At 37.8% G+C, this 27,813-nt stretch overlaps 2 protein-coding genes across 2 annotated transcripts in view; one reads left to right on the top strand and one right to left on the bottom strand.

Annotated features, from left to right (window-relative positions):
- Positions 1-27,813, top strand: part of CMSS1 (cms1 ribosomal small subunit homolog) — a 770,463-nt gene that overhangs the window by 292,063 nt on the left and 450,587 nt on the right. The gene's annotated exons all lie outside the window — the stretch shown is intronic.
- FILIP1L (filamin A interacting protein 1 like) overlaps positions 1-27,813 on the bottom strand; it is a 639,717-nt gene that overhangs the window by 351,848 nt on the left and 260,056 nt on the right. Inside the window, exons 2-3 of the mRNA XM_053706055.1 lie at positions 2,996-3,281; positions 2,447-2,620 (exon numbers count right to left, since the gene is read on the bottom strand). Of these exons, the coding sequence (XP_053562030.1) occupies positions 2,447-2,620; positions 2,996-3,268 (447 nt within the window). The 5' untranslated portion in view covers positions 3,269-3,281. The remainder of the gene's footprint in view (positions 1-2,446; positions 2,621-2,995; positions 3,282-27,813) is intronic.

Genomic DNA, 27,813 nt, shown 5'->3' with positions numbered 1-27,813 from the left:
GTGCGAGCGGACATGATCCGATATTGCGGATCATGTCTGCTGCACATCGATAAATGCCGACAGCATACGGTCTCGGCATTTATCATTGCACCAGCAGTTCTTGTGAACTGCTGGTGCAATGCCGCCCCCTGCAGATTTGCGGCTGAAACACGAGACATCATGCTCCATACGGAGCTTGATAAATATGCCTCTTTGCCTCTGTTGAAAAGGGATTCCCATCTCTGCTTTCAATCAGGCAATGATCACAGCAGTGGCTTATGTCAATCAGGGGGAACTCAGTTTCCTAGCAATTAGGAAAGTGTTGCAAATTCTCTCATGAGCAGAAATCAATTCCTGTCTAGTCTCTGCAGTTTATATTCCAGGAGTGAACAACTGGGAATCACATTTTCTCACTTGTCAGTCTCTGCATCTAGAGGAAAGGTCTCTTCACCAGGATGTGTTCAATTAGATTGTCGATCTTTGGGGTCTCCCAGAGATAGATCTGATGGCTTCTTGTTTGAACAACAAACTTCCCTGGTACTTTTCAAGGTCCAGGGACCCTCAGGCAGAGTTTGTAGATGTTCTTGTAGCTCATTGGTCTTTTCAGCTTACTTATCTGTTTCCTCCTCAGGTAGTTCTTTCTAGAGTGATTTCCAAGATATGGTTAGAGAAATTGTCAGTTATCCTGATTGCTCCAGCTGGCCTTCTTGACCACTTCCTCTTCTGTCTCAAGGTCCTTTTTTCAATCCAGATCTAAAAACTCTAAGCTTCATGGATATTGAACAGTTAGTTCTTAAGCATAGGGGTTTCTCAAATTCTGTCTTTAAAACTTTAAACCAGGCTTGTAAACCTGTGACTAGAAGGATTTACCATACAGTCTTGAAGGCTTTTATTGCCTGGTGTATAGATCATGGCTTTTCCTGGCAATATTTAAGAATTCCTAGAATTTTGCAATTGTTTCAGGATGGTTTGGATAAGGACTTATTTGCCAGTTCTCTATAAGGGCAGATTTCTGCTCTTTCTGTTTTGTTTCATAGGAAGATTTCTAATTTTCCTGACATTCATGGTTTTGTTCAGGCTTCGGCACGGATTAAATCTTTGATTAAGCCAATTTTTTCCTCCAATGAGCTTTAACTTGATTTTAAAGGTTTTGCAGGCACGTGCTTTTGAAACTATGCATAGAGTTGATGTTAAGCTTCTTTCTTGGAAGGTTTTGTTCCTTTTGGCTATCTTTTCTGCTAGAAGAGTTTCCAAATTACTTGCTCTTTCTTGTGACCCTCCTTATCTTATCTTTCATCAGGATAAGGCAGTCTAAAAGGGCAAGTCAACCCCAAAATTATTATTACTTATTTTGATTTAGTAATTAACGATTTTTACATCAAACTGTAGGCTAATTGTGATGTAAATATACTTTACTAGTAAAAACACTTTCTTGTCCTCCGGCCGTTTTAAAATGGCCGCCTGTCCCCTCCTTTCCCTGACGTCATCCAAACTGAATGTTTAGCTCCAACGATCCGTGTGCGTTCCCGTATTTTGCCAATGCACAATGCGTTGCTTTCATCATTTTAACTACGGAACCTTGACAAAAAGGTCTGATTTCATAATTTGGATGTTGTTGGAGCATTGAAGTATTACATTGATGCTACTAAGGAGTTCAGACAAACTTCTAGTTTGTTTAAATTTTCTTGTCCTAGGAAAGGACAGAAGGTTTCTGCTGTTTCTTTGGCTTGTTTGTTAAAACTTTTGATTCATAAGGCTTACTTAGAGGCAGGTCAGCCTCCACTGAAACAGATTACTGCTCATTCTACTAGGTCAGTTGCCACTTCTTGGGCTTTTAAGAATGAGACTTCAGTTGACCAAATTTGCAAGACAGCTACTTGGTCCTCTTTGCATACACTTACTAAATTCTACAATTTTTATGTTTTTGCTTCTTCTGAGGCAACCTTTGGTAAAGAAGGTCCTTCAGACAGTTGCTTCAGCTTGATTTATTTTTGCCTTAAATTTTAAGTGGATTAAAAAATTGCCTTTTTGTGGGGTTGTGGAATTAGTTTTTCAGTCAAAAAATATGCTTTTAAATCCCACGGCTTGGGTATTAGTTCCCAGAGTAATGGATCATGGACTCGCACCACCTGTATAAAAATAAACATAATGTATGCTTACCTGATAAATTCATTTCTTTCATGGTGGTGGGAGTCCACAAGACCCCACCCTATGTTTTCTGTGAGGTGGGAGTGGTTTTATAGAGCTCTTGGGGGTTTGGGAATCTTTGCGTAGTGGTAGGGAAAGGTAATTCCCAGGAGTAATGGATCATGGACTCTCACCACAATGAAAGATATTAATTTATCAGATAAGCATACATTATGTTTTTGCCGCATATTTTTTTCACTATTCAATGTAAATTGTGTAGAATACAGTACACATTCTCTCTGTATTATCATGTAAAAGAATATATTAACAAAGAACTTACCTCACACATTGGTTTTTCATAGATATCTTCCTGCCACTGTGGAGCATTAGTTTGGATTGCATCTCTCTGTAGAGCTTCCAATACTCTTTTTGGAGTTACAAAACCATATTGAGCCTCCAGCAGAGCCAAGTCAATTTTTTCAGCCTTTAACACTGATATGACCTCATCTCGAGCCTGCAGAGGATATCATGTATTACCAAACAGAAAAGGAATTTTAATGTAAAATATTTTTTCTTCTTCGTTTTATTATATCCTAGTTTGATAAACCTGTCATGAATGTAAATACAACTTTGTAAAACTTCACTTGCGTGCATTTAGATAATAACTTCTTATGGAAATATTAACGAGGGATTGAAGCATAAAAAAATACTCATTGAACATAATTTTAGTCCTTCACAGTTTTGTCTGAAAGATTTAAAGATGATGTGCATTCCACTAGCATGTAATAATGACGTTACGTTTAGATATAATTTATAACAGCAGCCTGTGTAGCAAGACAAATGCTATTTATTACCAAAACATATAGGATGTTAAACAAAATGCACTGACTTCCAGTTCTCCTTCCAGCACACTAAGAAGGAATAGTAAGTCATCTCGGGAGAGGTCATTTCCCTTTTTTGAAGAGCCGTGTTTTGAGTCGGATTTGCGACTTCTTAGGATTGTGCCAGTTTCAGTCATGTAACTTCTCTGTTTCCTGTCCCCTTTTCTTTCCTTGATGTCAAGATCAGAGGTGTCCTCTTTATCGGAATTAATACACTGGTAGACATTTGTTTGCTTGCACGTCATAGGTGGACATTCAACGCTATTGCTTCTAGATCGCATTTCTTTTTAAACACTGAAAAGATACAAATGTTTATTTTATTACTTTAAATAAAAAACTGATATGATTATATATATTTGTATGTATAAATAATTACTTTTATAAAAAATATTAAAGGTACAGGAAATCCAAATATTTTCTTTTATGATTCAGATAGAACATACAATTTAAAAAAAAAACTGTACTATTTTACTTCGTTTTGTTGTTACTCTTTGTTGAAAAGCAGGAGTGTGCATGTTTGTAGCATTATATGGCAGCAGTTTTGCAATAATGTTATACATTAACTAGAGCACTAGATGGCAGCACTACTTCCTGTCATGTAGTGCTGCAGATGTGCACGCTACCTATTTGGATATCTTTTTAACAAAGTATAACATAAGAAAAATGCGAGTTTGATAATAGAAATAAATTGGAAACTTTTTTTTAAGAATTTTATTCTCTGCCTGAATCATGAAAGAAAAATTTTGGGTTTCATGTCCCTTTAAAGAACTGTTTAATAAAATGAGCATCCTTTCAACACTCCTCTATGTATTCAGAACATTGTCAATACTGAATAGAATAGTTAAATGGGCACAAGTCAAAATTACGCTGCCTTCCATTTTATATACTTTAATTTACTTCTAGATTTTTTTCTTGGTATCCTTTGTTGAAAAGCATACCTAAGTAGTGTCAGAAGCAGTAATGCACTACTGGAAGCAAGCTAGTGATTGGTGGCTGCACATGTCTCTTGTCAGTGGCTCACCATGTGTGTTCAGCTAGGCCCCAGTAATGCATTGCTGCACTGGAGCTGACTTTACAGAGCCATAATGGTGGGGGGGGGGGAAATAAATGCTCTATCACTAGCGACCATGCAAATATAAGTATATAACCCCTATAAATGGGTTAAACACGTTTGAAGTACAGCTTGGGAGTCCCAGGAAACTGCTGGTCCAGAGTGAAAAGTGCCACTCAACCAATCAGCAGAAGCAGTTGCATACTCCTGCTGAACAACTGCTTCTGCTTACTGGGTCAGTGGCAGTTTCTGCTATGGAATACACTTTAGCACTCAAATCCCTCAAAAAGTATTAGTTAGTGGTTATGTCAACATAAATTAAAAAATAGTCCTTTATTAGTTAAGATTAAAAAATGGGTACTTTAAAAACAACTAGACAATTGCGGACTGTTCAGTAAAGGTCAATCCTGGATTGAGTCAGACCAGGAAATAGAAATAAATACAATATTATAGGTTGAGTATTGTATGGGGTGACCAATTATTCAGCCAGTAATGATGTGGTCCATACTCTGATGTTAATGTCGACTGGTGTGAGATAGGTTAATTGGCAATAGTCGGATAATGGTGCTTGGTGCAAACTTTGAGCAATGTGTATTGCTCTGAAATACTAAAAAGGGTCACCTGTACAGACGTGGGTTTATATTAGTGAATCTCCACCATGCAGGCCCTTGTAGGGTACTGTGGTGAATATTAATTTGTTAGTGTTAAGATACACTCCTGCATTTATTGAGTAAGAGCTGCAACCAATTAATTATAGCAACCTTAGAAAATGGATGATATAAGTCACCAATATATATTGTGATCACAAATCTGAGAGTAATCACTTATTGTTAAGTGCTGTTGATAGAATTATTGTTAGTACTATCACTCTGTGGATGCAGCTATACTCTACCACTCATTTTACATAGATCTATTTGTGCCATTGTATTCTACTGGCAGAGATCATAAAAATGGTAATACAGGCGAACCTTATAATAAAGCTCTTAGTAGGAAATGGTAACTGCGGTTACAAATGTAATCGCTTGTATATACTAAATATTGTATATTGATATTAAGCACTGTTATTTGTCTTACACTAGCAACTATTGTGTCGAAAATATCGTCTGTACATTTCTCATACATTTTATACTCTGCAGCTGGTATAACAAGTCATTAGAAGTACATTAAGCGAGAAACCGTTTTACTTTATATTTGTTTTTGTCTGCTAAAACTGCGACCTATACTGATCTTACCAATGATGCAGTATTTGCTATAGAAAAACTATTTAATCAAGAGGTAGTGGCAGTGGGTTAGAAATAAGAGCTCAGCTGACTTGAACAGTGTCCCTGCAGTTACTTTGAATGCAAAAAACCCATATCAGCTTGGCTGGGTACCTTATTCCTTTAAAGAAGTTATGTGCTAAAAGCAAATGTTTTTTATGGGTACAGAACATTTGTAATTTCCCCACAATATTCCTTTAAATTAATGTTTGAAGCACATCCTTAATATAGCAATATATCGTCTTTGAAAAGCCCTCAAAATCTCTTAAACTGCCTTTTGTGACTTTTTTTTTATGTATCCAGCTCAAAAACTCTCCCACCTTAATTAATTCTGAGCTGCTACTTAATTGGTGCTAACAGCCAATCAGCCTTGTCTATTTACACATGCCCCCTATCCCCTCATTTTGTATTGCCCCCCAAGACCTCAAATCAGCCAGATCCGAGCCCTAGTTACCTCACATTAGCCGCACTCCTGCTGGCAACACAACTTGATAAAAGAAAGTGCCTGGTGAGAGAAGATTCTTTCTTAGAGAAAGCCTCCAAGGCACGCAAGAGGACATCTGTACCTCATTTGCAAACCAAATTCTGTGAGACCACGCCGGAGCAATAAGAATTGCGGAGGCTTGTTTCTGCTATCACTCTGCATAGCAACACAAACGGAGGAAAAATATAAATCAGGTTGAATGACCAAGGAACCTCTAGGGCAGTGATGGCTATCCTTTGCACCCTAGGTGTTTTTGAACCAGATTTCCCATGATGCTTATGTACTCTGCAGTATAGTTGAGTATCATGGGAAATGTAGTTCAGAAACATCAGGGTTGCCAAGGTTAGCCATCCCTGCTCTAGAGCATCTATCAAGAGTTGCCAGAGGATCCATAAACCTGGCAGAGTACTGAGGCAGTTTGTGATTCAAAAGAGAAACCAAGGGATCAACTGCTGTGATGTTGTCTGACTGGAATCTCAGAAAAGATTCATGTCTGAGGTTGGTCAACTCTGAAGAGCCCTGAAGATTGAACAGAGTTCCATAATTTTTATTGGTAACCTCGCCCTCATCAAAGAGGCAAAATAAAATAACTAAGGATTATGGGAAATGGGATTGATTTAAAGCACTGGTGGTTTGGGGAGTCTTTTGCCTTCTCCTAGTGGTGAGGAGTGGAATATTCCTACACTGAGGAGACACGTGAACTCTTACAATCTGATGAAAGGTACACCTACATACATAATGCATACTTACTAACACAAAAAAACCTGTACAAGCATGTCATTTTATATTGATAGCTTGTCTTCATTAGCACAGCAGCTTGTTAAAGGAACGTTAAACACTAAATGCTATGAATTGTTAAATTATATTAGTCATTTAAATATTGAAAAAAGTGTAAGGTTTTAGTGTACATAAAACAATAGGCTCCACCATGTTATAACCTAGCTTTCCTTTCTTTCATATAGGTGGCGAGAGTCCACGAGCTAGTTACTGATGGGATATACATTCCAACCAGGAGGGGGCAAAGTTTCCAAAACCTCAAATGCCTATAAATACACCTCCCATCTCACTCATACCTCAGTTTTAAAAACTTTTCCTCCTTAGGAGGTGGTGAAGCATGATGTGCTTGATTTCTTCAGTGAAAGGCACTTCTAAGCATATTGAAGCCCAGTTCCTCTCTAAGTGCAGTGTTTGTCTTGAGGGATGTGAAGGGAGTATTGCCTGATGATACCATGTTTTCACCTAAGGGAAAACTTTTCATAAGGCTCTCTTTAAATCGGTTGCAGGGATTCATCTGCTACCTCCCTTCATAGATCGACAATATACTCTTCTACCATTACCTCTGCTGATATGTTTCAGTACTGGTTTGGCTGTCTGCTATATGTGGATGGGTGTCTTAAAGGTAAGTATGAAAATGTATCTTTTTTTAACAAAGACACTCTCAGCTATGGATTAGGCACTTTTTAAGTAAAGTTGTTATAGATTGTTTATACAGTTGTATGCAAAGGTTTAGGCACCCCTGACAATTTCCATGATTTTCATTTATAAATAATTGGGTGTTTGGGTCAGCAATTTCATTTTGATCTATCAAATAACTGAAGGACACAGTAACATTTCAGTAGTGAAATGAGGTTTATTGGATTAACAGAAAATGTGCAATGTGCAATATGCATCAAAACGAAATTATACAGGTACATCAATTTGTGCACCCTTGTCATTTAGTTGATTTGAATACCTGTAGCTACCTAGCACTGATTAATTGGAACACACAATTGATTTGGTGAGCCCATTAAGCCTTGAACTTCATAGACAGGTGCATCCAATCATGAGTAAAGGTATTTAAGGTGGCCAATTGCAAGTTGTTGTTCTCTTTGACTCTCCTCTGAAGAGTGGCAACATGGGGGCCTCAAAACAACTCTCAAATTACCTGAAAACAAAGATTGTTAAAAATTATGGTTTAGGGGAAGGCTACAAAAAGCTATCACAGAGATTTCAGTATCCACTGTGAGTAACACAGTGAGGAAATGGAAGACCACAGGCACAGTTGTTGTTAAGGCCGGAAGTGTCAGGCCAAGCAATATATTGGATAGGCAAGGGCAAAGGATGGTGAGAATGATCAAAAACAGCCCACAGACCACCTCCAATGACCTACAACATCATCTTGCTGCAGATGGGGTCACTGTGCATTGTTCAACAATTCAGCACACTTTGCACAAGGAGAAGCTGTATAGGAGAGTGATGCAGAAGAAGCCTTTTCTGCGCACACACGCTACAAACAAGGTATGCAAACGCACATTTGGACAAGCCAGCTTCATTTTGGGAGAAGGTGCTGTGGACTGATGAAACAAAGAACACATCATTCCAAGACAAAGACTTGCTACCCACTGTAAAATTTAGGGGATGTTCCATCATGCTGTGGGGCTGTGTGGCCAGTGCCGGTACTGGGAATCTTGTTAAAGTTGACGGTCGCTTGGATTCCACTCAATATCAGCAGACTTGAGAATAATGTTGAGGAATCAGTCACAAAGTTGAAGTTACGCCGGGGCTGGATATTTTAACAGGACAATGACCCAAAACACTGCTCAAAATCTACTCTGGCATTTATGCAGAAGAACAAGTTAAATGTTCTGGAATGGCCATGCCAGTCCCCAGACCTGAATATCATTGAAAATCTGGGGGTGATTTGAAGCGGGCTTTCCATACTCGGCAACCATCAAACCTAACTGAACTGGAGATGTTTTGCAAGGAGAAATGGTTCAAAATACCTTCATCCAGAATCCATACACTTATTACAGGCTATACGAAACGTCTAGAGGTTGTTATTTCTGCTAAAGGAGGCTCTACTAAATATTGATTTATTTTTTGTTGATTTTGCAACTATGTCTCAAACTGAACCTCAGAAGTTACCATAGAAACTAAGCTGCTTGAGCATATATCTACAAAAAGATAAGTGTGTTTATTGTTAAAGGCTGATCTGATTTCTTCTGCTCAATTATGTGGCTATTGTTTTAATATTTTTTATGAGTATAAATGCTATCACTAGTCTGAATTATCAAGCTCCGAATGGAGCATGATGCTTCTGTTTCCATGGAAACAGAAGTTAACTTGTCTGCCTGCTCTAAGGCAGCGGACAGAAAATAACCTGATTGCATAAGATAGGGTTGATACCCCCTGCTAGCGTGAATCTGCAGGGGGCGGCATTGCACAAGCAGTTCACAATAAGTGCTTGTACAATGATAAATGCTAACAGCGTATGCTGTTGGCATTTATCGATGTGCGGCGGACATGATACTTTACATCGTATCATGTCTGCTTGCAATATGATAAATTGGCCCCTATGTCTGCTATTCCGCCTTCAAATAAATGTTAAAGGGCATTATCTTCTTAAATCTAGTGAATTTTGTACTGACCGACAGCATACTGACGTATCTTCTACTGAGGGGGTTCCTCTGAGACAGAAATTGACAAATATTTTTTGCTTAAAATTTAATATATTTGTCCTTTTTAAGGAAGTATTATTTACTTTAGGGATTGAGGAGCCTAAAACTAATGATGATAGATCTAGTAATTGTTTACATTCTGTATTTAAGACTACTGTTATTACTCCTAAAGTATTTCCTATTGTAGCTATCTCTAATCTCATTGTTTAAGAATGGTTTAAGCCTGTTAATTCTTTTAACCCTACTTCTAGGTTTAAAAACTTGTATCCTTTACCTTTTGCTAATTTGGAACTTTGGGAAACAGTCCCTCAAGTTGATGGGGCTATTTTCACTCTTGCCAGGAACTACCATTGCTATAGAAGACAGCACTTATTTTTAAACTTTTTAGATAGAAAACTTGAATCTTATCTTACAAGGGCATATTGGCTATATTCTTAGACCAGTTATATCTATTGCTGATGTTGCTGATGCCTCTATATTTTGGTTGGACAGTTTAGCTCAGCAGTTGTCTTTAGACCCAGAATTATCTAACATTATTCTCTTACTTTAACATGCAAATCATTTTATTTGCAATGCTATCTTTTGATGTTGTGAAACTTAACATGAAATCTTTGTCTTTAGCTATTCTTACTAGAAGAGCTTTATGGCTTAAATCTTGGAATGCTGACATGGTATCTAAACAACATTGCTATTGCTTTCTTTTCAAGGTAAAGAATCTTTTTGGTTCTCAATTGTATTCTATTATTTTCACTATCACTGGAGGGAAAGGAGTTGTTCTGCCCCAAGACAAGTATCTAAGGGTAAATTAAAAGTTCCCTATCGTTTTCATTTCATGTCGTCTGATTAGAGAACAGACAACCACTCCTTCCCCTAAGGCCTTTGGCTCTAATTGGAGACCATCTCCAAATTGGAATAAACCCAAGCCTTTCAAGCTATTTCAAAGAGTTTGGACAGACTCTGTCCAAAATCAGTGAATTCAGAATATAAATGATCAGGGGTATTGAATAGGATTCAGAATAAGACCTCCCTTTGGAAGATTCTTCCCTATGTACCAAAAACCCAGTAAAAGTTCAAGCCTTTCTGAAATGTGTTTCAGATTTAGAACTTTCAGGGTTAATTGTCCCAGTTCTACATCAGGAACAAGAATTGGGTTTTCATTCAAATCTATTCATTGTACCAAAGAAGGAAAATTCTTTCAGACCACTTTTAGATCTGAGAACTTTAAATCGTTTTTTAAGAGTCCCAACTTTCAAGATGGTGACTATGACTATTCTGCCTTTTGTTCAGCAAGGTCACTTCATGTCCACAAAAGACTTATAGGATGCTTACTTTTTACATTCCGATTCATCCAGATCACTATCGATTTCTTAGATTCTCTTTTCTAAACAAGCATTACCAATTTGTCGCTCTTCTGTTTGGACTTGCAACAGCACCAAGAATATTCTCAAGAGTTCTAGGTCCTCTTCTATCTGTAATCTGATATCAGGGTATTGCAGTGTTTCCTTATTTTGACGATATCTTGGTACTAGCTCTATCTTTTCATTTAGCAGAATCTCACACAATACAACTTCTGTTGTTTCTTCAAAGACATGGTTGGAGGATCAATTTACCAAAGAGTTTCTTGATTCCTCAGACAAAGGTCACCTTTTTATGTTTCCAGATAGATTCAGTATCCATGACTCTATCCCTAATAGAAAAGAGACGTTTAAGATTGGTTTCAGCTTGTCTAAACCTTCAGTCTCTGTCATTCCCTTCAGTGGCTATGTGCATGGAAGTTTTAGATCTCATGATTGCAGCATCGGACATGATCCCTTTTGCTCATTTTCATATGAGACCTCTACTGCTTTGCATGTTGCACCAGTGGTGCAGGGATTATACTCGGATATCACAACTGATATGCTTAAATCCCAACACTTAACTCTCTCTGACTTGGTGTTTAAACCATCACCTTATTGTTCAAGGGGCCTCATTTGTTTGTCCTACCTGGACTGTGATCACAACAGACACAAGTCTCACAGGTTGGGGAGCTGTTTGGGGGTCTCTGACAGCATAAGGAGTTTGGAATCCTCGAGAGGCGAGGTTACCAATCAATATCTTAGAACCCTGTGCCATTTTCAGAGCTCTTCAGGCTTGGCCTCTATTAAAGAGAGAATTGTTTATTTGGCATATGTCAATCATCAAGGGGGACTCGCAGTCCCCTAGCAACGAAAGAAGTATCTCTAATACTTTATTGGGCGGAATCCAACTCTAATCACTGCGATTTATATACCAGGTGTAGACAATTGGGAAGCGGATTATCTCAGCCGTCAGACTCTACATCCGGGGGAGTGGTCTCTCCATCCAGATGTGTTCTATCAGATTGTGCAGATGTGGGGTCTTCCAGACATAGATCTGATGGCCTCTCATCTAAACAAGAATTTTCCCAGATACCTCTCCAGGTCTAGGGATCCACAAGTGGAATTGATGGAGGCTCTAGCAGTTCCATGGTTTTACCAACCTGCTTACATTTTTCCATCTCTGGTTCTTCTTCCAAGAGTGATCTCAAAGATCATAATGAAATAATATTATGTGTTTCTGATAGCACCAGCATGGCCTCACAGGTTCTGGTATGCGTACCTTGTCCAAATGTCCAGTTGCCAACCTTGGTCACTTCCATTAAAACCAGACTTCTGGCTCAAGGCCCGTTTTTTCCATCCGGATCTCAAATCTTTAAATTTGAAGGCATGTAAAATTGAACGCTTGGTCCTTAGTCATAGAGGTTTCTCGGACTCTGTGATTAACACTATGATACAGAATCATAAGCTTATTTCAAGGAAAATATATCACAAGGTTTGGTAAACCTATATTTCATGGTGTTCCACTCATGATTATTATTGGCATTCTTTTAGAATTCCTAGGATTATACAGTTTCTTCAGGATGGTTTGGATAAAGGTTTGTTTGCCAATACTTTCAAAGGACAAATCTCTGCTCTTTCTGTTTTATTTCACAGAAAGATTGCTAATCTTCCTGATGTTCACTGTTTTGTACAGGCTTTGACTCGTATCAAACTTGTTATTAAATCTATCTCTCCTCCTTGGAGTCTAAAAGCTAGAAGAGTTTATGAATTGTCTGCTCTCTCTTGCGAGTCTCCTTATCTGATTTTCCATCAAGATAAAGCTGCTTTGCAGACTTTGTTTAAATTTTTGACTAAAGTTGTGAATTCTAACAACATTAATAGGGAAATTATTGTTCCTTCCTTGTGTCCTAATTCTAAGAATATCCTTGAAAGGTCTTTACATTCTTTGGATATTGTAAGAGCTTTGAAATATTATGTTGAGGCTACTAAAGATTTCAGAAAGACTTCTAGTCTATTTGTTATTTTTCTGGTTCCAGAAAAGGTCAGAAAGCCTCTGCCATTTCTTTGGTATCTTTTTTAAAACTTCCGATTCACAAAGCTTATTTGGAGGAGGGGCAGTCTCCGCCTCAGAGAATAACAGCTCATTCTACAAGATCAGTTGCCACATCTTGAACTTTCAAGAATGAAGCTTCAGTTGATCAAATCTGCAAAGCAGCCACTTGGTCTTCTTTGCATACATTTACAAAATTTTACTATTTTGATGTTTTTGCTTTTTCGGAAGCAGCTTTTGGTAGAAAGGTTCTTCAGGCAGCTGTCTCAGTTTGATTCTAGTGCCTATGATTTAAGTTTTTGAATTTTTAAGAAAACTTAATTATTTTTTTGGATTTAATTTCTCAGTGGAAATAGCTGTTTTTATTTTATCCTTCCCTCTATGGTTACTCATGGACTTCCACATCTTGGGTATTATTTCCCATCAGTAACTAGCTCGTGGACTCTCGCCACCTATATGAAAGAAAACATAATTTATGTAATAACTTAACTGATAAATTCATTTAGTCTATGAGACCCACCCATTTTTTGGGGGGTTATGATTTTTTGTATAAAGCACATTATTTATCCTGTTCCTCTTTTTTATGCCTTTACTCCTTATACACCTCACTAACTTGGCTATACGTTAAACTGAGGTATGAGTGAGGTGGGAGGTGTATTTATAGGCATTTGAGGTTTTGGAAACTTTTCCCCCTCCTGGTAGGAATGTAAATCCCATCAATAACTAGCTAGTGGACTCTCGCCACCATGAAAGAAATTAATTAATCAGGAAGGTTCTTACATAAATTATGTTTTTCTGCTAAGGCTCAGCAGGGACAGTTATAAATGGTTCACTACATTGTGCATCCTGTGTGAAATATAGCAGTGTTAAAGGGACATAAAACCCAACATTTTTCTTTCATAATTCAGATAGAACATGCAATTTTAAACAACTTTCCAATGTACTTAAATTATCTAATTTGCTTTATTCTGTTGGTATCCTTTGTTGAATGAGCAGTAATGCACTACTAGTAGCTAGCTAGAAGCAAATGATAACAGGTATATGTGCAGCCACTAATCAGTAGCTTCCGAGTCTACCTAAGTATACTTTTCAACAAAGTATACAAAGAAAAAAAAGATGATAATAGAAATATATTTGAAAGTTGTTTAAGATGCTATGCTCTATTGGAATAATGAAAGAACACATTTCGGTTTCATGTCCCTTAAAGTATAGAATATACAGTTCAGCTCTAACAGAAACTGGAAAGTCCACAACTTTCAGATTTAAATTACAGGAAAGGGGGCAAAGTAAATAATGAAAGTATATTGCAAAGTTGTTTTAATATATATAATTCAACATTTTATATTACATTCTCAAAATATTTCAAGGGACATGAAACCCAACATTTTTATTTTATGATTCAGTTAGATTATTCAGTTTTAAACACGTTTTCAACTTCTGTTTTCAAAATCACTTCATTCTCTTAATATCTTTTGTTGAAGCAACAATGCAGTACTGAGAGCTAGCTGAAAACACTGGGTATTCCAATGACAAGAGTTGTTTAATGTCACATGCTCTGAATCATGAACATTTCATGTTGAATTTACTGACCCTTTAATATTCCTTTAATAAGTAAATCATTTGCAAGACCTATGTAAGTAAGTTTATTTTGATGTGCAACAACTTGGCAGCTTCAAAGTGATTTCAAATAGAATTTCTCTCAGTCATTTAGTGACAATGATATTTTCATTTGATTTCCATCACCTCATCCAGAATAATGTAACCATATGTGTGATGTAATAAGAAATAAAGAGTGTGCTAACCTCAGTGGTTAGGCCATTTAACTGGCAGAGCTAGTTTTTTTTTCCCCTGCAAACTTACAGAGCAGTCAAACAAGGAAGCATTTGTGTAAGAATATTTTGTGTATGAATGAACAGTAAACCACAGACCTATGTATCCTTAAAGTGGTTAGTTAAAAAGTAGATCAAAACCCTCCACTTGTGTCTGCTGAATAAAGAGCGAGTCTACACAATGAACTAATGTCTGTGGAGTTCATGTCTGATCATCAATGAGATTATTGCAGTATTTAATAAAGAGATGGATTATCATTGTGGTGAAATTTCATGAAACAGACTGTCCTAAGATTGTCATCTTTGCGAATCATGGATTTGAATAACTCCAGGAGCCTTAATAAACATCTGGATATTCAAATAAAATCCTAAATTCTGTTTGTGTCAAGCTCTGATGATTTATAACTCAACTTTTTTTTTATTCATCCTTCATTTAGTCATTCTAAAAAATCACGTGTAGCAACAATTGAAAAGGGCACGCAGATTTGTCAATTTAAATTTGTATAACCACAGACATTCTATTGTGCTTATGCAATTTATATGGGCAGCCCTTTACTAAATTATTCATATAAAAGTTTTGCATTTGTAGCTTCATTCATCAAAAAGCCTTGGTATATTTTTATATGAAATGTACTGACAACACCAACAAATATATTAGCAATGCCAAATATTTATTGGTAACAAACCAACATTAATATTTTTTCATTTCAATTCCTAGATTTTGGATCATACAATTTTAAACAACTTTCCAATTCAATTGGCTTGTATTATACATTTTGCTTCACTCTATTGTTATCCTTTGTTAAACATATCTTGTAAGCCAATAGCAAGAGGCATACATGTGCAGCCACCAATCAGCAGTAAGCTCCCAGTAGGGCATTGCTGCTCCTGCGGCTACCTAGGTTTGATTTTCATCGAGGATACCAAGAAAACAAAGCACATTAGATAGGAGGAGTTAAAGGGATAGGAAAGTCAAAATTAAACTTGCATGGTTAGGATAGAGCATGTCATTTTAAGACACTTTTAAATGTACTTCTATTTTCAAATGTGCTTCGTTCTCTTAGTATCCCTTGTTAAAAAAATGAATACGCACATATCATACACTAGTGGGAGCTGCTGCTAATTGGTGCCTGCACACATTTGTCTCTTGTGATTGGCTAAATAGATATTTTCAGATTCCTGTCAGTAGAGCAATGCTGTCCCTTTCAATTGATAACAAGAGAATGAAGAAAATTTGATAATAGAATTAAATTGGAAAGTTGTATCTGAATCATAAAAGAAAACATTGGGATTTACTATCCCTTTAATAGCAAAGTAGTTTAAAATTGTGTAATCTATATTATTCGTGGAAGTTTAATTTTGACTTTATTGTCTAAGCATTTGTATTTCTACCAAATTTTGTACATTTGAGTACTATATAAAGATTAATACAATTACTAGTAACTTATTTCTTTATCATTTTAACTAAAATGTGATTGCAATCTTATGTATTATTTTTAGCATATGTGTGAATATAATAGAATGTGGCTGGCTAATCTCACCTATAGTGATTGGTCCTCTGTGTCTTAAATGTACCATGACTCTGCCCCTGACAAAGACCTGTATTGCAACTAGTGCTTCCCTGTTGGTAAGATAAACAGATACAATATCTTTGGATATTTCCCTTTAGAGTTGCGTTTGTTGTATGATTGTGGCACCTGTTTATGCAATGTTTGGTACACTTCTTGTTTTTATCTAGTTAGTGGTCACTGTATTTTTTTATGCCAGAACCAAACTGTAGCTTGTGTAGTTTTGGGTCTATTCCGGAAGACCTACCCTTTTACTTACTGACCTTTATTTAGATCTGACCCATCCTTGCCCTCCTGCCCTGACTTCTGAACCTGACCTTGTTACCTGCTTATTGATTTTCCCTTGTCTGTGGTTACCTAATACAGGTCTCTCTTCCTCAGAATACAGGTATACCCCGCTCATACAGCGGGTTAGGGACCGGAGCCCCGCTGTAAAGTGAAAACCGCCTTAAAGTGAAACAAGGCAGTTTTAGCTTTCTTTTCACTTGCCAGTGTGTTTTAAAAACTTGAAAACATGTTTGAACTAACATATATTAGGGGTACACTAGTGCTACGTTTAGTTTAATTTAGCACAGCACAGTATTCAATTTGTATTAAAAAAAACTGTACCTGTAAAATAGTGACAATTACTATAGTAAAACTATAGCACTGAGACACAGATTGCACTGTAATGTTGTAAACAGAGTGAACTGGGCATAACAAAATGGTGCCAGTCACTTTTCTCACCATCTCACGATGATTACAGTGCTATTTCAAAATCCTTGTAGGTGGAACTTCAGCTCCACAAAGCTCTGTATTAGCGAAGCGCTGTAAAGTGAAGCGCTGTAAAGTGAGGTATACCTGTACCTAACTAAAATGTTATCACTGTCATTGGTCTGCAGTTAAAGCTACAATCTAGTCAAAATTAAACTTTCATGATTCAGATAGGGCATGCAATTTTAAACAACTTTCCAATTTACTTCTATTATCTAATTTGCTCAATTCTTTAGATATCCTTTGTTGATGAAATAGCAATGCACATGTGTGAGCCAATCACACAAGGCCTCTATGTGCAGCAACCAATCAGCAGCTAATGAGCATATCTAGATATGCTTTTCAGCAAGTGATATCAAGAGAATGAAGCAAATTAGATAATAGAAGTAAATTAGAAAGTTTTTTAAAATGACATGCTCTTTCTAAATCACGGAATAAAAAAATTGGGTTTCATGTCCCTTTAACGTCTAATTTGTCAAGTAACAATAAACCACTAAACTATATAGACTCATGAGGGAGAGATTTGTTCTCAGGGATGAAAAATGAAACTATCTAGACACAGTGGGTATACAGTGACTGTTACTAAATATTCTGGCAGGTAGTTGGATAAACTTGTACCCTATTATTAATTGGTGGCATCCGATTTTGACATTTTCCATTTTAGTTAGGAATTCTAGCAGCACATAATTTTAAATGTTTCTGTTGATGCCATTATTTTATATTAGGATGTTTTAAGAGTTTATCTGAAAGAGCATAATGTTTCTAATAAAAGCTTCTGGTTTTAAAATGATACCATATATGGTTAAATGTTTTAGGTATCAGATTACATTTTGACAGTCTGTTATTTATTGTAAAAAGTTGGCTTCTTTTTTATGCTTTTGAGAAAGTACATAACTTCAATGACATCACCATAGAAAACTGCAGTAAACTTCTAATTAAGCATTTCTTCCTTCATAGTGAAACATTTTATAAGGTGATGAACTAGGACAAAAGGTATTTGCAATGTATTCTGGGAGAAGTCACTCTATTGATGGATATTATTCATTACATACATTTTTGTTTTGCCAACATTATCATACATTTTTTTCATACTTTAGTATTAACCATTAAAGTCTCAAAAGGTTTTAAGCAACAGTATATAAGTGCGCAGAGAGCATGCATAATTATTGGCGTCACAGAGCAAACTACAGTATATAAAGCATTAGCATAGCTAGTGGTAGGAAACAAAAAGCTTATTCTTGATGTGCGCAATATACATTTTACAGGCCTTGCTTTGGGAGAAGATTTTAGGGCTATAGTTATTTAAACAAAAAAAAAAAAGAAAGAAAGAAAAGATATTGTATAAATAGCGTGCACACTACAAATTGATATGACTCAAAAACAGTTCATCAGTGATATCACTTTAAAAATCTTGGTAGTTACAAAAGGTTTTAAAGAACATTGATTTAGTTCAAAGGATAAATATATATAAGGTCCAGAATAGTTAAACAATGCAGAGATGTTTATCAGAGTGTTTTCTTTGAGTATCATACATGGCTCAGTGATAAATGAATCTCAATTTAGAACAAATGAGAAGGTTGGAAATTAAATGAATCAGTTAGGCCTTTTGAGCTTTGTGCCTCTTAAAGGGAAATTATACACTAGATTTTTCTTTGCATAAATGTTTTGTAGATGATCCATTTATATAGCCCATACAGCTTTTTTTTAATGTATAGTTTTGCTTATTTTTAAATAACATTGCTCTGATTTTCAGACTCCTAACCAAGCCCCAAAGTTTTAGGAGAATACTGATGTATACCTACTCCAGCTTGCTTCTGTTTGTGTAAAGGGTCTTTTCATATGCAAAGGAAGGGGGAGGGGGGAGTGTCTGCTTTTTCCCACTTGCAGTGGGTGTTCCAGCTGCCTTTTTTAAAGAGCTAAACTGGAAGCTTCTAAGTGCATTTTTAAACGGTTTTATACTGGATTTTTAGATCAGTATCTGTGCATGTTATTCTTTATAGTAGTGTCTATTACATGCAGTTATATGAAAATTGGTGTATACTGTCCCTTTAAACTTCCTTGCTTAAATTGAATGTAAAGTTGGAGGATTGTGTGCCTGATTTTTAAAACTCCTATTAAAAACAGGGGCACTTTCATTCATCAAACTTTACATTTCACTGGTTTTGTTAATATACTTACCTTTTCTTCTTGAAAGCCGCTCCAGCCCTTCCCCCGCCCATCGCAAGTCTCTTCATACGTCATCAATGACGATTACAGCTTCCTCCAATCACGGCTTCCACCCCAGAGCAAACATTGCCTGAGGCCACGCCATGATTGGAGGAAGCCGGATTTATCATTGGTGACGTATGAAGAGGCTTGCGACGGGCGGGGGAAGCGCTGGAGCGGCTTTCAAGAAGAAAAGGTAAGTATTTTAACAAAACCAGTGAAATGTAAAGTTTAATGAATGAATGTGCCCCTGTTTTTAATAGGATTTTTAAAAACCGGGCACACATTCGTCAAACTTTACATTAACTTTAAGGAACAAACCTATATATCGTTCCACCTTAGTGCTGTGAAATATACTGGCAGTAAATGTACACAAACTGCAATTTTCAGGATTACCTTGGGTGAGATGATAACCATGGTTATTGATCAGCTCAGTATTTCACCTGTGCTCTAGTTCAGATCTGCTGAAAATATTTCCTGTTTGTGTGCCCTAAGGACTGGAACTGAGAAACAAGAAGTTGTTGCTTTCATAAGGGAGCATTAAACTTACATTTTGTTTAATCTAAAAAGGGCATTTTAAAACATATTCACTGTTTCTGTGCTGAGATTTAAAAATAAAAAAATATTTTAGTTTTTAAGCTTGCAGGGTGTATCAATGTGCACATATGGAGCAGTAGGGGTTTAGCTTTTTAGCCAAAAGTGCAAAATGTGTGTCAAAATGTTTATTCTTTAATTTGGCTCTTCGTAGCTGACAGGACTTGTAGACTAACAATACTTTTAAAAGAACAGCTAGACTATCTCACCTGTATGTAGTGCTGTCATGAGAATGTGTTCACATTGCATACGATATAAAGCAATCAATGCAGCAGCAATCTTGGCTGTATGATGTTTAACTTCTTTTTAACTAAGTCAGCAATAGTGCAGCGGTGTTGCGTAAATAGTAATAAATCCACACCCATTTTTATCTACCAGGGCTTTTTTTTTGTTTGGTTACTCACCAGAACTGAGTACCCCACCTCTGCCATCTCATGAGACCACAAGAGGCACTGCACAATTTATAAAAACATGTAAATAACTATCGGCTAGATTTAGAGTTTGGCGTTAGTCGTCAAAACCAGCGTTAGAGGCTCCTAACGCTGGTTTTGGGATACCGCTGGTATTTAGAGTCTTGTAGGTAAGGGTCTAACGCTCACTTTGCAGCCGCGACTTTTCCATACCGCAGATCCCCCTACGCCATTTGCGTATCTTATCTTTTCAATAGGATCTTTCTAAAGCCGGTATTTAGAGTCTTGGCTGAAGTGAGCGTTAGAAATCTAACGACAAAACTCCAGCCGCAGAAAAAAGTCAGGAGTTAAGAGCTTTCTGGGCTAACGCCGGTTCATAAAGCTCTTAACTACTGTGCTCTAAAGTACACTAACACCCATAAACTACCTATGTAGCCCTAAACCGAGGTCCCCCCACATCGCCGCCACTCTAATACATTTTTTTAACCCCTAATCTGCCGACCGCACACCGCCGCAACCTACGTTATCCCTATGTACCCCTAATCTGCTGCCCCTAACACCGCCGACCCCTATATTATATTTATTAACCCCTAATCTGCCGCCCCCAACGTCGCTGCTACCTTACCTACACTTATTAACCCCTAATCTGCTGACCGGACCTCACCGCTAGTATAATAAAGGTATTAACCCCTAATCCGCCTCACTCCCGCTTCAATAACCCTATAATAAATAGTATTAACCCCTAATCTGCCCTCCCTAACATCGCCGACACCTAACTTCAAGTATTAACCCCTAATCTGCCGACCGGACCTCACCGCTACTATAATAAATGTATTAACCCCTAAAGCTAAGTCTAACCCTAACACTAACACCCCCCCAAGTTAAATATAATTTTTATCTAACGAAATAAATTAACTCTTATTAAATAAATTATTCCTATTTAAAACTAAATACTTACCTGTAAAATAAACCCTAATATAGCTACAATATAAATTATAATTATATTGTAGCTATTTTAGGATTTATATGTATTTTACAGGCAACTTTGTATTTATTTTAACCAGGTACAATAGCTATTAAATAGTTAATAACTATTTAATAGCTACCTAGTTAAAATAATTACAAAATTACCTGTAAAATAAATCCTAACCTAAGTTACAATTAAACCTAACACTACACTATCAATAAATTAATTACATGAAATACCTACAAATAAATACAATTAAATAAACTAACTAAAGTACAAAAAATAAAAAAAGCTAAGTTACAAAAAATAAAAAAATTAATTACAAACATAATAAAAATATTACATCAATTTTAAGCTAATTACACCTACTCTAAGCCCCCTAATAAAATAACAAAGCCCCCAAAAATAAAAAAATGCCCGACCCTATTCTAAAATTAAAATATAAAAGCTCTTTTACCTTACCAGCCCTTAAAAGGGCCTTTTGCGGGGCATGCCCCAAAGAATTCAGCTCTTTTGCCTGTAAAAAAAAACATACAATACCCCCCCCCAACATTACAACCCACCACCCACATACCCTAATCTAACCCAAACCCCCCTTAAATAAACCTAACACTAAGCCCCTGAAGATCTTCCTACCTTATCTTCACCACACCGGGTATCACCGATCCATCCAGGCTCCGAAATCTTCATCCAAGCCCAAGCGGGGGCTGGAGATACATCATCCGGCTGAAGTCTTCTATCAAGCGGCAAGAAGAAGTCCAGAAGAGGTTCCAAAGTCTTCATCCTATCCGGGCAGAAGAGGAGATCCGGACCAGCAACCATCTTCATCCAAGCGGCATCTTCTATCTTCATCTGATGACGAGCGGCTCCATCTTGAAGACCTCCAGCGCGGATCCATCCTCTTCTTCCGACGTCCTAAGTCCGAATGAAGGTTCCTTTAAATGACGTCATCCAAGATTGCGTCCCTCGAATTCCGATTGGCTTATAGGATTCTATCAGCCAATCGGAATTAAGGTAGGGAAAATCTGATTGGCTGATTGAATCAGCCAATCAGATTGAGCTTGCATTCTATTGGCTGTTCCTATCAGCCAATAGAATGCGAGCTCTGTCTGATTGGCTGATTGGATCAGCCAATCGGATTGAATTTGAATCTGGCTGATTCAATCAGCCAATCAAATTTTTCCTACCTTAATTCCGATTGGCTGATAGAATCCTATCAGCCAATCGGAATTCGAAGGACGCCATCTTGGATGACGTCATTTAAAGGAACCTTCATTCGGACTTAGGACGTCGGAAGAAGAGGATGGATCCGCGCCGGAGGTCTTCAAGATGGAGCCGCTCGTCATCGGATGAAGATAGAAGATGCCGCTTGGATGAAGATGGTTGCCGGTCCGGATCTCCTCTTCTGCCCGGATAGGATGAAGACTTTGGAGCCTCTTCTGCACTTCTTCTTGCCGCTTGATAGAAGACTTCAGCCGGATGATGGATCTCCAGCCCCGCTTGGGCTTGGATGAAGATTTCGGAGCCTGGATGGATCGGTGATACCCGGTGTGGTGAAGATAAGGTAGGAAGATCTTCAGGGGCTTAGTGTTAGGTTTATTTAAGGGGGTTTGGGTTAGATTAGGGGTATGTGGGTGGTGGGTTGTAATGTTGGGGGGGGTATTGTATGGTTTTATTTACAGGCAAAAGCGCTGAATTCTTTAAGGCATGCCCCGCAAAAGGCCCTTTTAAGGGCTGGTAAGGTAAAAGAGCTTTTATATTTTAATTTTAGAATAGGGTAGGGCATTTTTTTATTTGGGGGGGCTTTGTTATTTTATTAGGGGGCTTAGTGTAGGTGTAATTAGCTTAAAATTGTTGTAATATTTTTATTATGTTTGTAATTAATTTTTTTATTTTTTGTAACTTAGCTTTTTTTATTTTTTGTACTTTAGTTTATTTAATTGTATTTATTTGTAGGCATTTCATGTAATTCATTTATTGATAGTGTAGTGTTAGATTTAATTGTAGGTATTTTATTTAATTAATTTATTGATAGTGTAGTGTTAGGTTTAATTGTAACTTAGGTTAGGATTTATTTTACAGGTAATTTTGTAATTATTTTAACTAGGTAGCTATTAAATAGTTCTTAACTATTTAATAGCTATTGTACCTGGTTAAAATAAATACAAAGTTGCCTGTAAAATAAATATTATTCCTAAAATAGCTACAATATAATTATAATGTATATTGTAGCTATATTAGGGTTTATTTTACAGGTAAGTATTTAGCTTTAAATAGGAATAATTTATTTAATAAGAGTTAATTTATTTCGTTAGATTTAAATTATATTTAACTTAGGGGGGTGTTAGTGTTAGGGTTAGACTTAGCTTTAGGGGTTAATACATTTATTAGAGTAGCGGTGAGGTCCGTTCGGCAGATTAGGGGTTAATACTTGAAGTTAGGTGTCAGCGATGTTAGGGAGGGCCGATTAGGGGTTAATACTATTTATTATAGGGTTAGTGAGGCGGATTAGGGGTTAGTACATTTATTATAGTAGCGGTGAGGTCCGGTCGGCAGATTAGGGGTTAATTATTGTAGGTAGCTGGCGGCGACGTTGTGGGGGGCAGATTAGGGGTTAATAAATATAATATAGGGGTCGGCGGTGTTAGGGGCAGCAGATTAGGGGTACATAGGTATAATGTAGGTTGCTGTGCTGTACGGAGCGGCAGATTAGGGGTTAAAAAAAATATGCAGGGGTCAGCGATAGCGGGGGCGGCAGATTAGGGGTTAATAAGTGTAAGGTTAGGGGTGTTTAGACTCGGGGTACATGTTAGGGTGTTAGGTGCAGACTTAGAAACTGTTTCCCCATAGGAAACAATGGGGCTGCATTAAGAGCTGAACGCTGCTTTTTTGCAGGTGCTAGGTTTTTTTTCAGCTCAAGCTGCCCCATTGTTTTCTATGGGGGAATCGTGCACGAGCACGTTTTTGAAGCTGGCCGCGTCCGTAAGCACCGCTGGTATTGAGAGTTGCAATGGCGGTAAATATGCTCTACGCTCCCTTTTTGGAGCCTAACACAGCCCTTCTGTGAACTCTAAATACCAGCGGTATTTAAAAGGTGCGGGGGAAAAAAAGCCAGCGTTAGCTACGCGGGTCGTTACCGACAAAACTCTAAATCTAGCCGATTGTCTCTTCACTTTGATATATTGTGCTCAGCATATTTGAGAAAAGCAATCAATAATCCAAGTACTAGCACCTTTTTCTTTTTAAACCAAAAAAAAAGACGTAAGTACAACCATAATAAAAAAAAGGTAAAATGCTTTGTTAAAAAATTACTACACATAAATAAATAACTTTTTTGTACACGTAAACTGATGCTGAAAAGCTGCATACACAAACATCTTCAACTTGCACATGACAAGAGTGCTGGCAGTGAGTTTCATATTGCTTATTTCTTTCTAATGGTATTGAGAGTCCATGAATTTCTATTCTTACTTATGAGAAATACTTCACCTGGCCACAAGAAGGAGACAAAGACATCCCCACCAAACAGAGCATTCAAATATCCCTCCTACTTCCCAGTAGTTCTTTGTCTTCATTGAGGTAGGCAGATATTAGAGGTGCTCTGCAGAATTCTAAGTTTTCATGCGCTCAATGGATTGTTTCTTTCAAGAGACAGCAATTGGATACCATGTAATCCTCTTATTAGAATTTTGTTGTGTTAGTTCCTGGGTGTCGCAGGGAAGTTTCTATGCCTCCCCAGTGAGCTCATACTATAACCCCCTTCCTGGCAAACTGTACTAGTTACACTGATTTTCCTTTCTCTTTGAATAGGACTATCCAGATGGCTCTCCCTGCCAAACAGGAAAAGGCTAAGTCCTGTTTACACTTTTTAAGGATGATCCCTTCCCTTGTTATGGCTAGTTATCAACTAGAGGTGTGGAGCTGTCAGGTCGCTAATTGCACATACTCCTCTGTAACTGCAGGGGTTAAAATACTGCCTAATAAATTAAAGAGATGGTGTTGGGATCCTTCACCACTTTATTGGGCACCTTGGGGATAATCAAACAGTTGTAGTCTCCATATTTGATGTATAGTGCAACTTGCAGCAGGCAGCGGCACTGGGTCTACGGACTCTACTTGTCTCTCACAGACTTGGTGCATGCCGCTGTTTCTCTGGCCCTAATCTGGTCAGCCTCTCTATTGAGAGACTCAAGACCAGATCATGGGGACGTGGTTTTATCTGTCTCGGCATGTGCTCCGCCCTGTCTGCTGTGACTGATTAGGCGCAACAAATGAGCAACGCTTCAGTCCTCACAGATCGGAGCGGCGAAATTCTGACAGGCTTATCTGGATGTGGTAAGACACCTCATACAGAGCATTAGCGCAGTTTAATCTGTCAAGGCCAGGGTGATTAGCCTCATATTCGCTGTAGGATACATAGTACTGTGGAGTTAACGATCAGGGGACCCTTTATCTTATAAAACTGATATATTATCAGTGTTGTGAGGGGGTAATTACAGAAATGGAGAATGAGCTGAATGAGTTTGATCAGGATGGGAATCTTGGGATCTTGATGGGATTCCAATAAATGCATGCTCTATAAATTGCATATGGTATGTCCACCTGCACAACTATGCAGTTCTTGCTTAGCATCTGTTCTCTAGTCTAATTCTGGGGGCCCTAGTACTCAGACCACCACAGTATGCTCCCCCACTGATATTGTACCCATGCAGTACCTTCACATACAGTATGCTAAAAAATGCCAGTTTTACAACTGCAAAAGGCAATTGCAACCTCTCAACATAGTGTAGTTTCTGATCCTGCTCCCACTTCATAATCTGAGGTAAGTCCTTTTTCTTCATGACTTTACGGCCCAACTACAGTATGCTGTCTCTTTAGCCCTAAGCGCCATGTTAGTCTCAGGTAAGAGGAAGAGAAAGGTTAAACAATGTTCTTCCGAATCTAGAAAAAGGAGTTCAGTTGGGGGTTCTGATTATGTCAGACAACTGCAGGTATCTGATGTGGATGATGTCTTGTCTAGTACTAAAGATGAACTCTCATTCTCTGACTCCTCTAGGGAATCTGAAAGGGATACTGAGGATATTACCGGAGACTCTTTAGGAATACCTGAGACAGAACCTAGATTGTAAGTTCCCACGGGAATAGGGTCCTCAATTCCTCCTGTATGTGTTTGTAAATGTTGTCCTGTCTCTTACAAGTCTTATATTGTTTTATTTAAATGAATTGTATCCATGGACAGTGCTGCGGAATATGTTGGCACTTCATAAATAAAGTATAATAATAATAATAATAGAAGAAAAACAGTTAGAATCCTGAAGTTTTTCCTGTCCCTTCCATGGTCGCTGACATCATATACAAGGAATGGGAGAAACCTGGGTTACCTTTTTCTCCTACAAATTATAAGAAATTTAAAAAGTTAGACACTCAATTGGAGATGTGGAACACTGTCCCTAAGGTAGATGGCGCCATCTGCGCCCTGGCTAAATGTACCACTATTCCTTTGGAAAACATTATGTCCTTTAAGTATCCAATAGACATTAGGAAGGTTTTCTTGCAAGGAGGTTACTGTTCTAACCGGCAGTAAGTATTGCTGCAGGGACCGCTACCGTGTGTTATCTCATCTAAATTTCAAACTTCCGAGATACAGATCGAGGTTGAGAGATGCTCAGGCGGAGTTAGTGGATGTGTTAGCAGTTCCTTGGCGTTACCATCTATTTTATATTTTCCCTCCAGTTGTCCTCATTTCTTGTATAAACGCCCACCTCAAACAGGAAGGAGTATCAGCGATCCTTATAGCTCCTGCGTGACCACGCAGGACTTGGTACACAGACCTCGTAAGAATGGCGTCTTCCCCAGAGGCCAGACCTTCTAGCTCAGGGTCGTTTTGTCTATCAAAACCTAGATTCTCTGAGGCTGACTGCATGGAGATTGAACGAGTGATTTTAGCTCAGATAGGATTCTCTCAGTCCGTCATTGATACCCTGATTCAGGCACGTAAGCCTGTAACCAGACATATATACCATAAGGTATGAAAGGTTTATCTATCTTGGTGCATGGAATTTGGATTTTCTTGGAACAGAGTGAAGATTCCACATATTCTTCAGTTCTTACAAGAAGGTCTGGAGATGTGTCTTTTAGCTAGCTCTCTTAAGTGCTAGGTATTGGCTCTTTCAGTTTTGTTGCATAAGAAGTTGGCTCATTTGCCAGATGTGTAATCGTTTGTTCAAGCTATAGCTAGAATTAGACCAGTTTTTAAACCTTTTGCTCCCTCCTGGAGCTTTAATCTTATTCTTAGAGTTTTACAACTGGCTTTGTTTGAGCCTATGCATTATATTGATATTAAGTTGCTATCTTGGAAGGTGTTATTTCTTCTGGAGATATCCTCTGCTCGAAGAGTTTCAGAATTATCTGCTCTTCAATGTGATCCTCCTTATCTGGTATTCCATAAAGATAAGGCTGTTCTTCGGACAAAGACAGGGTTCTTACTTAAGTTGGTTTTGACGAATAATATCAACCAGGAAATTGTTGTTCTATCGCTTTGTCCTAATCCAACTTCTTCTACAGAGAGGTAATTACAAAATTTGGATGTTGACATGCTACCAAGGAATTTAGTCAATCACCATACCTATTTGTTCTGTTTCTGGCAAGGGGAAAACTGCTGTTTCTTTGTCTTAATGGCTGAAAAGTCTGATTCGTATGGCTTACTTAGAGGCTGGTCAGCAGCTTCAGACCTGTGTTGCGGCCCACTCTACCCGCATGGTGTCTACATCTTGGTCTTCTTTACATTCTTTCTATCAGTTTGATGTTTTTGCCTTAGCGGAGGCTTCTTTTGGGAGAAAGGTTCTTCAAGCGCTGGTGCCTAGCAACTAGGGACTGCCTTAT

This window comes from Bombina bombina, chromosome 3, assembly GCF_027579735.1.
Source record: "Bombina bombina isolate aBomBom1 chromosome 3, aBomBom1.pri, whole genome shotgun sequence".
NCBI classification, from domain to species: Eukaryota; Metazoa; Chordata; class Amphibia; order Anura; family Bombinatoridae; genus Bombina; species Bombina bombina.
Note: the sequence above shows the minus strand (reverse complement) of the source record. Positions and strands in the feature narration are given on the sequence as shown.